Genomic DNA, 13,390 nt, shown 5'->3' with positions numbered 1-13,390 from the left:
AATTAAGATATTTGTGACGGTGATTGTTCGCTAAAATCAAAGGAATAGCATACATGATAGTCTTGCCTAACATCATAACCATAGATAGTCTAAGTGCTCAACTCTGCTGGTTGGCATCTATATTGAGCTTCAGGCCACCTGATGCGTACGGCTGTAGATGCCGTTGCCATTTGCAAACTTCGACCGCAACTATCAACGCTAATGTTATTCAGCATTACTTTGAGTTATAGGTGGGACGGCAAACGATGTTACCAATCCGGTGGATGCCGCCGGAAAGCATCCTATACCGCAAATTCAGTGTCGAGTCAGACGTCTGGAGTTTCGGTGTCGTCCTGTGGGAGGTGTTCACACATGGAAAGCAGCCCTGGTATGAGCACACTAATTACGAGGTTAGTAGATATATACAGCAATAAAACTTATATGTACATGTTGACGCCAACCTTGGCTAATGAAGTTACTTGTATGGTCAAATCTTTTTCAGTCCATACGAATTTAAAGACATGGCCCTTAGGTAATAGTCACCAGAATCTGCCATACAAGCCAACCGAACTGAGGAAGCCGTCTGATTCTTATTATCCAGTCGTGCAAGTTGACCTTTCGTCTAGCCCGAGCCAATCATTTAGATCACAATTGAAAAAAAAATTGATTTATTAATACTTTTGCTACCTAAACTCGTCAGGGATATCTGAAAGCAAACCCAGCCTTACATTTGTGAAGCTTTTTTTTTGTCCAACTTTATGAAACAGCGTCTTCAATTATTCAATTATCTACACTTACATTGCAAAACTCAGCCAGCTGAGCTTGGTCGAAGCTAATTCTTGCAGCCGCTACAAAATAGGACCATATTTCCTAACTTTATCTCAGCTATTAGTATTAAGCTTTTCAGCGTATACCACATGCTAGAGCTTCCGCTGCTTTCTTATCTAGTTACCTCGTTTTTCATGACGTACCAACGTGGTCTGTGACTTACTCAATGCCTGATCTATCGAGAACATCCTAAAATACATTACACAAATTGAATAAAATTTGCGGTTTTAGTAAGCTTCATGGATACTTCCGTTATGATAACTGAACGGTTTAAACCCAGTAGTTGACGATTCACCCCATGTCTGCTCGCCTTGCGCCAAAGCTCATTAACACAAATTGCCGTCCTGTACCTTACGAAAAAACGTTTACCGTTTATAATAAGTACGCATGATATATTAAGTCAAGGATAATCCAGTTTTTGTAACGTTCTAGCTGCCACTCTTTGTAGCAGCTAAAGCCTTTCAATCAGCTGGGGTTCTCTTTATCTTTAAACTTAGACACCGTATCCCCTCTAGTTAGGGGGGAGGGGTACGGTGTCTATGTCGCACGATCCTCACCTTAGACGTGTATTCACTTTGGTCCAGATTTTTCCAATTCTCCATCTAGCTTTCCATTAAAATAAGAGAAGTTCTTACGCAACGGTGCTTATATGGAAACGCTTGGTATCTATTGATCGCCTATGAAATACAACTGGCTCAATTCTTTGAAACTTCACTTTGAAGAACCGCTTCGAACATCAGTTACATTTGGGGCACACACAAGGCTAGCCCCATTTCGCACACGATTTTATGTGAACATGTTCATGTACTCAGCATATCGTATATTCTCTACACCATAATCATACGTCGTTCTCCAACTTAACCATCATTACATTGATTTATGGCATAGGGTCGTATCCAGCGACTACTCGGGTAACGCCTCAAACGCCTACCCTATCAAAAATACTTCAGGAGGCACTTCAAATGACAACAAAATCATATTTCAACCGTTGCATATCATCAAATAATGTCTATCTGGCTTTGCCTGTTTTATGCGTGTATATCAAAATTATTCTTTTTTTTTAACCCCTTACTCGGCATGCATTCTTTCCTGTTTCCGCAACATGACTACATAGATGTCCACAGCCCAGCATCGCCCCTGTGCAGCGTAATTTATCATGATTAGTTAGCATCTTTGAAAGGTCTACTGGTCTTTTCCTCAATCTCTATCTTCTATCAGTGACATAAGTGGACCACCGAGAGTGCGAAGTAACGCATGCTAGTTTTTCTGAATAAAATATCAGACACTGCCGTTGTGCTCTTATTGTCCTTGAAAACACGAAGGTACAAATCAGAGTGTTATCAAGGACACCTTCGGCTAGAAACAGGCAATGCTACCGCTAGAATGCAGGTAAGCAATATTGTGTCCGCTAAATAGTTGCTAGGCGCTTCAAAATAACCTGTGAAAAATCGCCCAGTTTTGACGGCATTCCAGTTAAAGCAGTCAATACGTTTATGAGGGTATTGTCCGATGAACAATTCTAGGCTCTGTCTAGAAAATAAAGAAAATATTAGGTTTCCTTCGGTTTATTCTGACCTTGGTTTCAGCCAGGACCAAATAAATGTTTGTAAAATAGCCTAGAACTGGTACATTTTTGGATGCAGTTAAACTAACTGATCCTGCTGCTCAGAGAGCAAAGCAAGCGTTGCGGTTATGACGCTGAAAACGCTGCAGGGACCTGAGATAGACCTTTTTGACGAGACTGGTACAATTAATAAGTGTCCATGATGACTTAATGAAGCTCTCATGATAACGAATATATTAGAGCGTTTTCAGGTCAAGAGCCCCTGGACCTAAAAACGCAAGTTACCTCCATATACCGCATTCTTCTAGAAGGCATCTTTCAACAAATTGTCCTTTACGTTAACATAAAGTAAAAATTGCCATATAATTATATAATAATGTGTCTTTGTGTATTCTAGATTATAGTTAGAATAGATGTCTAGTACAAAGATCGTTAAGATACGATTTACTGTTTTGCCATTAATCTATTATCTTTTCAATGAGCGTCTTTCGCTCCACAGGGGAGCACACGGCCAACAATGGCAGTTTTCTGTATATTGAAACTAGACGCAGCCAGCTTCACTCATGTCTTATTCTGACCCAAGAGGCTTATATCTACGTTACCAGTCTTGGCTTTTAGCCATTGCATTACCGGCTAGCTGTAAGATGTATTCTTCTCGCAGTTCAAATAGTGATTAAAACTATACAGTTACTCTCCTTGTAGCATCACGACTTTGGTTAACTTTATAGTACATTATAGGACTATTTTTTAACGGTCCTGGTTACTAGTGCGATTTTTGCTTCATCAAAGTAATGGACTAAAAGCTAGACTGAACTTGGTCCATTAAGGACAAACGTTTTTGCCAATAGCAAATGCTATCAGGCATCCGCTTGCCACCAACAGAGGACGGAAGATAACCAAAGCACCGAATTGTTTGCAGATGGCTAGGTCGTCCACGAAGAGAAATGGCACATTACAGCCCCGTAACGTCTATGATTGCATGCGTGCAGATTAAAAATATGTTGGTCTAATCTTTGGCAACTCGTATTGGTCTGCTGACTATTGTCAAAAGTGAGCGGCTTGTTCCGAAGAACGGCGCAAAGTAGTTCTTACCTAGCTAGAATTCATGTGTCATTTACAGGACGTCATTACGGGGACGTTCTTTTCACTGCTATCTATAAGTACGTGTTACATTAGCATAGCGAAGACGATTATTTATGATGCTGGCAACGCTGATGATGGCTTCTACAGACATCTTTGCCCGATGCTCAGAAACCAACATACAACATTCGCGCTTTTATAATATTGCTAGTTTAAATTTGAATGGGCCCTTAGCACATACTGGTCCTCGTGTGCCGATGGACGCACCAGTCAAATCGGTTTCGGAGAACTCTCGAAAACTCTCGGAAAGACTATTTCTAGCGTTACATTCGCGCATATATAGCCGCTATTATTTAGTTAAAGCAGCCAAAATCTATCCAGCCTCTAAAATGATACTAATGGGTCGTTACGCTTGGACAAAATGAAGAGTATACGCTTTTGGATCATTAGATTTCTCGAACCGCTTTTGATGTATTTACTGCATTGTAGAACTTTCTGCGGAAGCGAGTAAAGACCTGAAGCTGGATTCTGCCCTAAAATACTCCCTTGCCAATGTGCGAAAGTAAATACAGTCACTGCAGGGATATAACCACTGATCAAGGAACTGCAGTCATAAGAATTTCTTACGCTCTAGCGTTAGAAATTTCTCATGACTGCAGTTCTCAACTGTGTAGCATTGAGCTTTAACATATTATGTTGCTATTTTGCAGTGCGGTTTTACGGTAGGTGCATGTGTGATGTCAGTCTAATTTTTTAAGGCCAAGTGACGCTGGACACAAGGCACGAAAATTAAGGATCCATAATATACATCACCCGTAGTGTAGCGATGATGCGCTGAAGGTATTGCGAGCCAATGACCCGTTTCTATGATTAATAATCCACGAATGCCTTCTTTGCCATGCACTGATGGACAGCGTGGTCCTTTTGATGTTTGTAAGGCACTAAAACTCACTTCTAGAATCATTTGCGTATTAAAGATAGGTAAAGTAAAAAACTGACGGGGAAGTCGAGGAAAAAAGCTCATAATGTTTGTCTGACATATATGTCCCCTTAATGTTTTTGCAAATAATTAGTATTTTATCATATTGTATAATAGAGATAAAGTTTGCTGGGCTGTTAGTTGTAACGGGCGGAGTTTATTCTCCACTCTTGATACCAGAAAAAACCTGTTTTTTTATTTTTGGAACAACTAACAAACTCGCCGTCATTGAAAACACGGCGTCCTTGTCGCAGTATCGAACGAAAATGAGCTATCCTTTAAATTCTTTATATTAGATAATCCCTAAAAAAAGATCAAAGACTTTCTTCCATTGTCCAAAATCGTTGGTTTACGCCATTGCATGTTTTGATGCGGCTTCGGAAGAGCTCAAACAAGATTTCAGTGAGGTAAACGGGAAGGTCTTCGATTGGTTTTGAATTTAAAGGGCTCAAAAAACTAGTTTTAATACACTTGGATTCTTCTTCTATATAGAAATTAATAGCTTAATCATTTTTTTTATTATTTATTTGTTAATCAATATCAATACTTAATTAGATTATCATTCAGGTAAGCATAGAAAATTAATATTTTTATGACTTTTTGCACTTTTTTGCCCGTTTAAACCCTAATGGGCATTTGAAACCGTTGCATCTCTACGAGCCTTAACCTGCTATCCTTTGAAAATTTAATTCAGCTGGATTTTTTTCACGGAATGAACTTAAACGACTCGTAAGCGGATTTATACCAATAGATATCGCTCGACGCACTATTACTATAAAACACTTAATTGCAAATTAGAATAGAGATATTCTGAAAATTATTTGTTGGGTTTTACAACCGAATTAAGCTATAATCAAAGCGATTGATTGGTAATTAAATTAAGTAACGACGATTCTGAGATATGCAAACGTTTCGTTGAATCTATTGCCAAGAATATATGCACCTTTACAAAGCAATGCATAAGAAAGAATCCCAATTTGGGTACCTTACCTTTTTTTTAGATTTTTGTAGGACGTTTTTGGGATGTTGCATATTCTTTTAGGGTATCACAGAATAGCGATTTAGTTAACTGCCATACTTATGTCTCTTTCGTGTTGTTATCCAGGTAATCCAACAGGTTACAAATAACGCAGTCTTACCGCAACCGGCCGATTGTCCCCTCGAAATCTATCAGGTAATTACGATTTATGCCCGAAATTTTGGAAGCATTAAATCTATATATAATAATTACAAAAATACTGAAAGCTCTATGTATGTGTATTAATTCCTGAAGGTGCTGCACCTTGTTTGAGCGATAACTGTAAACGACTTAATTTCACCCCAGGGGAGCCCATGTCTTATGAGAGTGGGCGTCGGAAGGAGTTCATAGCATTTCACGCTCATCCTCTTATTTACCGACCCACTAACGACCTTTACAAGTGGTTGCATTGGGTGAAAGCAAACACATGAATGGGAAAAGCAATTAATGATTGAATTTAAAAAAATTGGCCATTCGAGTACTAATATCATTATTTTACCTATAAATGGGAAATTGCCGCTTTAACGGTTTTTTTTTTTGTAGACCGATACCGCTCGATAAGAAACCTCTGTGAGAGAAAAAACTACTGCCTCGTAAATTTTCTTCTCACGATTGAAAATTTAAAAAATTAGCTTGCAAATTTAAATTGCGCGCGCTAGCAGAGAGTGTCGTCGCGTTGAGTCTATTTGCTCAGTACCGGACCAAAGCGTCACAAAAGAACACAATTGAAAATTACCGACTAAGAAAAATCCTAGTTATGTCATATACGCCAATCGAATAATGGTTTATAAAGCAGAAATTATTAATTAAGATCCCACATACCGAGCTTGGTAAGCGTTATTCTGCCAGCCGGTAATGCGCGAATGTCAGAATTTACTAGCACACAACAGCGATGAAGCATGCGAGGGGTTTGCTATTGCTAATCCATGTGTACACATGCCCCTAGAAGAAGGTGCATGTGAGCGGTTAATACCATACCGTGTCACGTCCTGGTACCCATGATGATGCAGTGGTAATCTATTTGTTTATCAACTTATGAGCTTGGCCAACATCGGAACCGAACGTAGATATTTTTCATGTTTTGTGTTGAAAAGGCCCAGTTGTGTGTAGCAATACTTAACGGTGTAATAGACGTAACGATCAAGAATATTTACGTCAGGCCAACGTGCGCAACCTTTGAATCTTTACATGCTCAGTTCAATTTTAATCAATTGGAATTAACTATTGCAACAATCAAAATGATACATTGCCTAAGAAATTAAAGTTTTTCAAACTAAGACCTGGTAAACGACAAATTAGTAAACTATATGGCAAACTCAGTTTTCTTTCAATGGTCACAAGCAGAGTGTAATTAAAGATTATGATCTACTTGTAGCTTCACTGTGAACTTGGTACGCCGCTGTAAGCTATAGGTGTCGGGGTTTTGGGCAGTATTGTACGAAGAGCCTGAAAATTTCATTATTTATCAATCGACACGCTGCTCCATAGAAAGACTACCTTTGAGCCTCGTTGAGAGTATAATTTAAGTTTTCGTTTCTATCATTAATAGAACACGTTGGTACCAGTTAAAAAGCAGGTGAAAAAGGCGTGTAAAAGGCAGAGCATGGCTCGACACGAAGCGACACAGCTACTCGATAGCAGAAGACAGTCAGCCTTTTCAACCTTTTTATCGGTCCAATGTGAGACGCGTGTTCAATTTGCAAAGTTAATTAGGTAATATTAAAGTAAACGCTTTTCACCATCTTTGGATTCACTAAAATTAGCGATACAATGAAGCATGCGTATTGAGATATTCTTGAAATTACCAATATCATCTGTATCCAAAAAAAGTTATAAAAATTATTAAAAAGATTTGTTTAGTTTGATATTCCGTTGTCTGCACCTCTATCTACATCGCTACGACCTTAGCCAGTAGATTATTGGGGAACCTCCCAGCATCATAAACAATGTGCATGATAACTTTCATTCAATTTTTGGGGTTACAATGTACAACTTCTTTGCTCTATTTTAGTTGACTAGAGCTGTACCCTTCAGGCATATTGATACAAAACTGGTGATATAAAAAAGGGCAGTTCGTAAGTAATCTGGTTCTAGTTACCTGGGTGGCTAGAATGGTGAGTTAAATGAACGTTAAGTTATCAAAATGTCTCTCGGTCCAACTGACCTCTGTAAGATTACTACCGATAAATTTCTCTTAATTCCTCAACTCAGTAAGACTGATGCAAGTTCAATCGGCTGTCATTCTCCTGTCACTTTCGCGCATCCGTGTACCGCCACATTCATTCTGTTCGGCTGCGGAAATGTCGAGTCTTTCAACGAATCGTCCAGGTGAACGCTGTTAATGCTACCTTTAGCCGATTCGCGATCCTGGGGCCGGCATAACGAACCAGCGTAATTACGTGCCCCTTCGCCTTTTTGCCTCACTAAAAATACTTCGAGTTTCATGTCTATAGCAGACGTTCGGCATTACACAATGCGCTAAACACTTAGCATGACCGTTATATCTATTCCTACTATCCAATATATATTTTACATGTATTCCATTGGTGGATTTGTTATTGTTTGCCTACCACTACGGGATGTTTTCCATTTTATTCGAACATCGCTGTGAAATTCATCACTGCTGACATGCTGCGCCTCTTTTTGTTGAGATAAAGAAGACATATTCCCTAGCGATCGTCTGACGTCCAGAGAAAGATTCAATCTCTGCCCTGAATCTTGCGCGGTTTGGCCCTATAGATAGAGTTGCCTCTCATGTTTCGAAAATATTTAACTGGTCTCCTTGCAGTTATTACCGACTTATTACGCGTCCTTTAAAGCAACCAAGTGGCAATTACGAAAGTATCAACACCCTATTACGAACATTTAATTATAGCGTTCCATATGGCATGCTAATACATTATAAAACATACTCCCTGACCCTACCGAACCCAGCGACTATTTCATTATTTAGAACTTACTGCTTCTGATAACGCAAACATTATACTTTGATGTCGCGGCGACTCGGAAACGGTGTTAGACGTTTTTATACATAAGGTTGTTTCAGCATTTCCAGATTGAGCTGGCAGGATTCCTGCAATGTTCTCTCCACTTTAGGACTTAAATTCTACACATGAGAGCCGTTGAAGGGGATTCTCCTGGAGTTCTGCTTTACACTGCCGTTGTAAATGACCTGGCGTTATCGTAAAAAAATGTTAACGATTGCCAATTCGTGTTTCTTAGAATTGGTAATGTATAGTAACTGAATTCTACGGGACTTCTCTGGGTCACTTTCATCTGTGTCACTGGTTTCCTATAATGACTTTTGGACGCTTTTAGATAGTTGGGCTTTTTAGTTCAGCAATACAATACTAGATATTTGCTGAAGACGACCCACAAGAATCAATAGGTCGAATCGAGAGCGTCGATGGTGTTGTGCCACACCGCTGCCAGCGTTAAGCAGAGAGATAGTAATCAACTTGTTATTCGGTACTGTTGTACTTTTTCTTCTTTTCTCGCCTCTGTGCACGTGTGTGATCTTCCGTCATGCACGTTCTAACGTACGTATATGATTATAGCTATTCCAACTGTCGTTTCTTATAGTGATGATATTACTCTGCTCCCGTGTCAAAATTGTATCGCTATTAAATGATTTCGTTTTTACCATTTGTTTAACTGGACTTTAACATAGCCGTTGTTGTTGATATTGCTGCTGTCGTCATTGTCAGGTGATGTTGACGTGCTGGCGACCACAGCCACATGAACGAGCACGAATCAAGGACGTTCGGACGCGCCTAGAGCAGTTTCTTACGAATGAGTCGCAGTACATGACATTAGTTGACGAAATTCCTGAGCCTGAAATTGACTCCGGACAGGAGCAGGACAAAGACGAAGCGGACCCTGAAAGAGACCCATTGGATAGCATGGAAGCGGGCGACACCCAACCTCTCACCGGTGTGATCATGAACGAAGTGGGACGGAGACCGTCGGAAAAAAGGCTTGATCTGTAAAACCGTTAAACACAATAGAAAATTGATATGTACACATCGATAAATGCCGCCTACATTAACAGGTGGTAGATCCAGCAAACCTCAGGATGCTAATAGTGACACTCATACAATTGTTGCTTGCGTTCATAAGCACCCAAATTCAAAACGACAAATTTTGAAGAATCACAAAAATTTACTATATATTTTTAATTGCTCTAACAATTTATAGTTAACTTTCGCCTCGTCCGAAGCAAAGACCGTCCTAAAGGAGAGCCTAACGTTCTGACCTACGTTAGGAGCACGTACACAATAACAAATACTAGACCATACATCCTCATCTTCAATGCGTAAGTATGTCGCACGGCCTTAAGAGTTCTCTAAATTGCACGATGAAAATGAAACAGCCCTTTACAAGGAAGTTAACCAACAGGCAAGAAGGACGGGGTTAGTAAACTATTAAACTTACGCTAATCACGGTGGCTGTAAGGCCGGGCAGGTTCCAGCGCGATCCGAAAGTATAGGAGTGGCTTTGAGACATTCGATAGCGTCTGTCCGGTAATGGAGTCTCAAGGAGACGAACATAAGTACACGGTGTAAATAATACATACATCAGACGTATGATTCATACAAACGACGTGAGGATACACTTTTTAAAACATTTTCGCAGAGCTCTGCCGATTAATTAAGCAAAACAGACTGAGTGGTTAAGGACATAACAATTACACAAAACCTGTGTAGTGCTACACCTTTTTCTCCACACCCAACTATTCGGTTGACCTCTTCATTACACACGCCTAAAGAAAAATCTTCATTTTTCTAATTTGACTTTTAGGTTACAACTACGTTTATACACAATTACACAACACAGTAACTTATGTATTTAGGCAGCTAAGAATACCGAATAAGGTAGATACATCGACAACGTGAGATATGCTATTATAGTACATATATTCGCCAAAAAAATAACTATTGAGAAGGTTATGAAGTCGTTGGCTGTGTTCAAAGCCCACATTGATATCAAAGATTATGATATTGTACTCGTTTTTGTGTGTACATTTTCGGCGCATTCTAGCCTTTCAACGTCGATTGCTGCGGCGAAATAAGGCCTTCACAACAGGAGTATTTTAGAAGCACGCACGCGGATTGTCTAGGTGTAGTATTTACGTCAATGTTTCGACTAGTCGACATGAAAATCAGGGAACAGGACAAAGTTTAGCAGATGTGCCGGCTCGTTTGCTGTGAAAGGTGCTAGGTGGCTACTAGCCCGTACGGTATACATGATATCAAGAAATATTTAGCCAGAGATGATAAGTGCTTTCCCGTCCAAATGAAGTATCAATGCAAGTTAAGTATGTGCTACTACAGGCCAATGAGCTACTTATGTTTTGTCCAGCCATGACCGAGTGCCCTAAAGTTTAAGGACAATAGGCTGAAACGCAGTTAACTTGAAGCGACCTAGGTAACAAGTATGTGTAAGTGAATCGATTTGACCTCATGCTTTGTACGTTGGTAGTTTACACGCGGCTCGATTTGCTGGGTTCGCACTTTGTCTTGACAGGTCATTGATGGATGGCGGCTCCTAGCTAGAACAAAAAAAAGGCAAAAAAAAGGACAAAAGAAATATTTACGCAAAAACGCCGATTTGCTTGTTCCGTCATCGTTAGTTTTTGCGATCTAGTTAGTCCAATCTATTGTCCACTATAGATCACCATGACCCTCAACAATGAAGCCTCCACGTGTCAACTCTATTGTCGTGATTGAACGGTGGGAGCTCATTGTCTGACACGCTCGTTATAGAAAATAATGAAAACCCTATAGAACACTGAAGGCGCTTGAAAACTTTGATTGATGACCTTTCCGCTAGCGTTGCGCAGAGCTGATTCTCGAAGACGACAACTGTTAAAGGTTTTTATTTAGAAGCGCTGTGAAATGTTAATTTAATGATTTGTATGTACATATAATTATGTGTGCTTATAGAGTGCACAAAAAATGCTGCGTCTAGATAATCGTAACCCTTGCCAACGGAGGCTGCCAGTTGTTTGTGGTCAGCTGATTTAACTTACAATGTGTTTTTCTGTAAGTCTGTGTTACGAGATGAACGTTAGGGGATTGTAGAAACCGCCAAACTGAGTTGACGACGTTTGTCACGTCAAACGTCACTCCTGATTAGGAAAAAGGATAATAATGCAATAATTGTTTTTATGATAATTTGCCGACATTGAAATATAGTAAGAGTCGTAATCCTTAGCAGGCCTTTGAACACTGATACGTGTCTTAATGAACAGAACAATAATGAATAAACATGAAGCCATAACGATTAACTCATTGGGGGTTCGAGTTGCTGAATGGAAGGGGTGAAAAAGGGATTTTGTAGCGCTCGACAGTATTATTTTCTATATTATTTTTGGTCTTTATGAGCTACAGTAAAAAGAAAACCAAAGATTGTTGCTCTGGTCTTATTGACACTTGTAGATCAATAGAAGCATGAAAGAAATAATATGTTTAACACCAGTATGATTTAGCATTGGGTCAATAAAAAAAAAACTGTCCCGAAACATTTAACGTTGCCCACTTCAATCTACTCTAGTCGAAGTGGAACAGTTGAGGTTGCTAGTCTTCGAGGACTATCCGAAACTAAACAATAATGGAGGTGCAAATTAAGGGTGATATAAACATCAAGAGATGTATCTGTATGTAAACGACAAAGAAGAGTGGATGCCATCCATCGTTTATGTCATTGTTTATTATTAACAAAATTAGCTGTGAATAAAGGTGAACGGCAAACTGTTTCCGTGGCATGATTCGCCTTTGGGCATCTGCCAAATACGTTACGTGGTTTTCGTTTTCAGGTTGTTGGCAACATTTTCATACAACAGATTGTTTAATTTACATAGCCTGACCCTTTAGCGCGTAGCAATTAGGTTTATCTGTGTCGTTACGAGACCTCGGTCCGACACAAGTCTACAAACAAGCACATGCCACTAACTAATTCGCCATTATACACACATGCTTGCAAAAAGAGAACAAAGCTTTTGAGTTTTTCTGTGCTCCGCTAACGTCTAGAACTAGTCGCTTTTGCATTACTATATCAGCGTCAATATATAGAAATGCGGGCGTGGAACATACGAAAGCAGGCAAACTAAAACTGCTCTCTCAATCCAGGAACACAAAGGAAAAACTATTTTTAGCGGAAATAATACTATGTGACGCTACCGATATGAGCGTCCGTCTTCACTGGCGACGGGTCCACACAAAACGCGCCTATATATTGTATATATTACCTGTACAATTGAAAGTGATAAGGCAATGAGTATCTACAGGAAGGAGATGATGAAACGTTTGCTGAATATATATATATATATATATATATATATATATATATATACACACACACACACACACACACACACACACACCTAGAGTGAATTTGGAAGACGGATATTTGATAAAACTGTAAGATTGATCGATCTGCTGATTGAAGACGATCATGAAGGGATGTCATCTATGTTAAATAGCTGAGCAGAAACGGTAGCTGTGGGTCTACATCTGTGTGCTTGTGAATTATGAACAAAGAAACAATATCAAATAGGGGAATTGACAAGTGAGTGCCACGTAATGCGTTTGTCTAGTCATTGTATCGATGCGACAGTTTCTGTCCGAGAGAGAAAAATCAGATGCGTGAGCTTAACTAGATCGTTAACTGAGAGACAAACAGAAAAACCAAAACAAAAATCCAATAGATCAGGCAACAAAGAAAATCACCAGTAATCAGCTAGCTATAACATAGAACATATTCAACACACATAGGGGGATATATGAACAGGAATGTTTACCCGTAAAAGCGTAGCGTACAACCACTACGACAGACCATAGCGGCCGAGTGGTACATAAATATAAAGTGGCATAAAGGTGAACTGCCCACAAGAATATATAGAGTATAATGAATATGATATAGATGAATGAAATTATACAAA

At 39.5% G+C, this 13,390-nt stretch overlaps 1 protein-coding gene across 2 annotated transcripts; it reads left to right on the top strand.

The window, feature by feature from the left end:
* Positions 1-230: 230 nt before the first annotated feature.
* LOC111273063 (high affinity nerve growth factor receptor) lies at positions 231-12,242 on the top strand (the record flags this gene model as incomplete). 2 transcript variants are annotated; one of them, XR_015315938.1, is given in 4 exon segments in its annotated part: positions 231-389; positions 5,536-5,604; positions 9,156-9,763; positions 10,489-12,242. XR_015315938.1 is itself a non-coding variant. In XM_022854757.1 (3 exon segments), coding segments are annotated over 3 exon segments (510 nt in total), but the record flags the coding sequence as incomplete, so codon positions are not given.
* Between the last annotated feature and the right edge of the window lie 1,148 nt (positions 12,243-13,390).

Source organism: Varroa jacobsoni, unplaced genomic scaffold (assembly GCF_002532875.2).
Source record: "Varroa jacobsoni isolate VJ856 unplaced genomic scaffold, vjacob_1.0 contig04596, whole genome shotgun sequence".
Lineage (NCBI taxonomy): Eukaryota > Metazoa > Arthropoda > Arachnida > Mesostigmata > Varroidae > Varroa > Varroa jacobsoni.
Note: the sequence above shows the minus strand (reverse complement) of the source record. Positions and strands in the feature narration are given on the sequence as shown.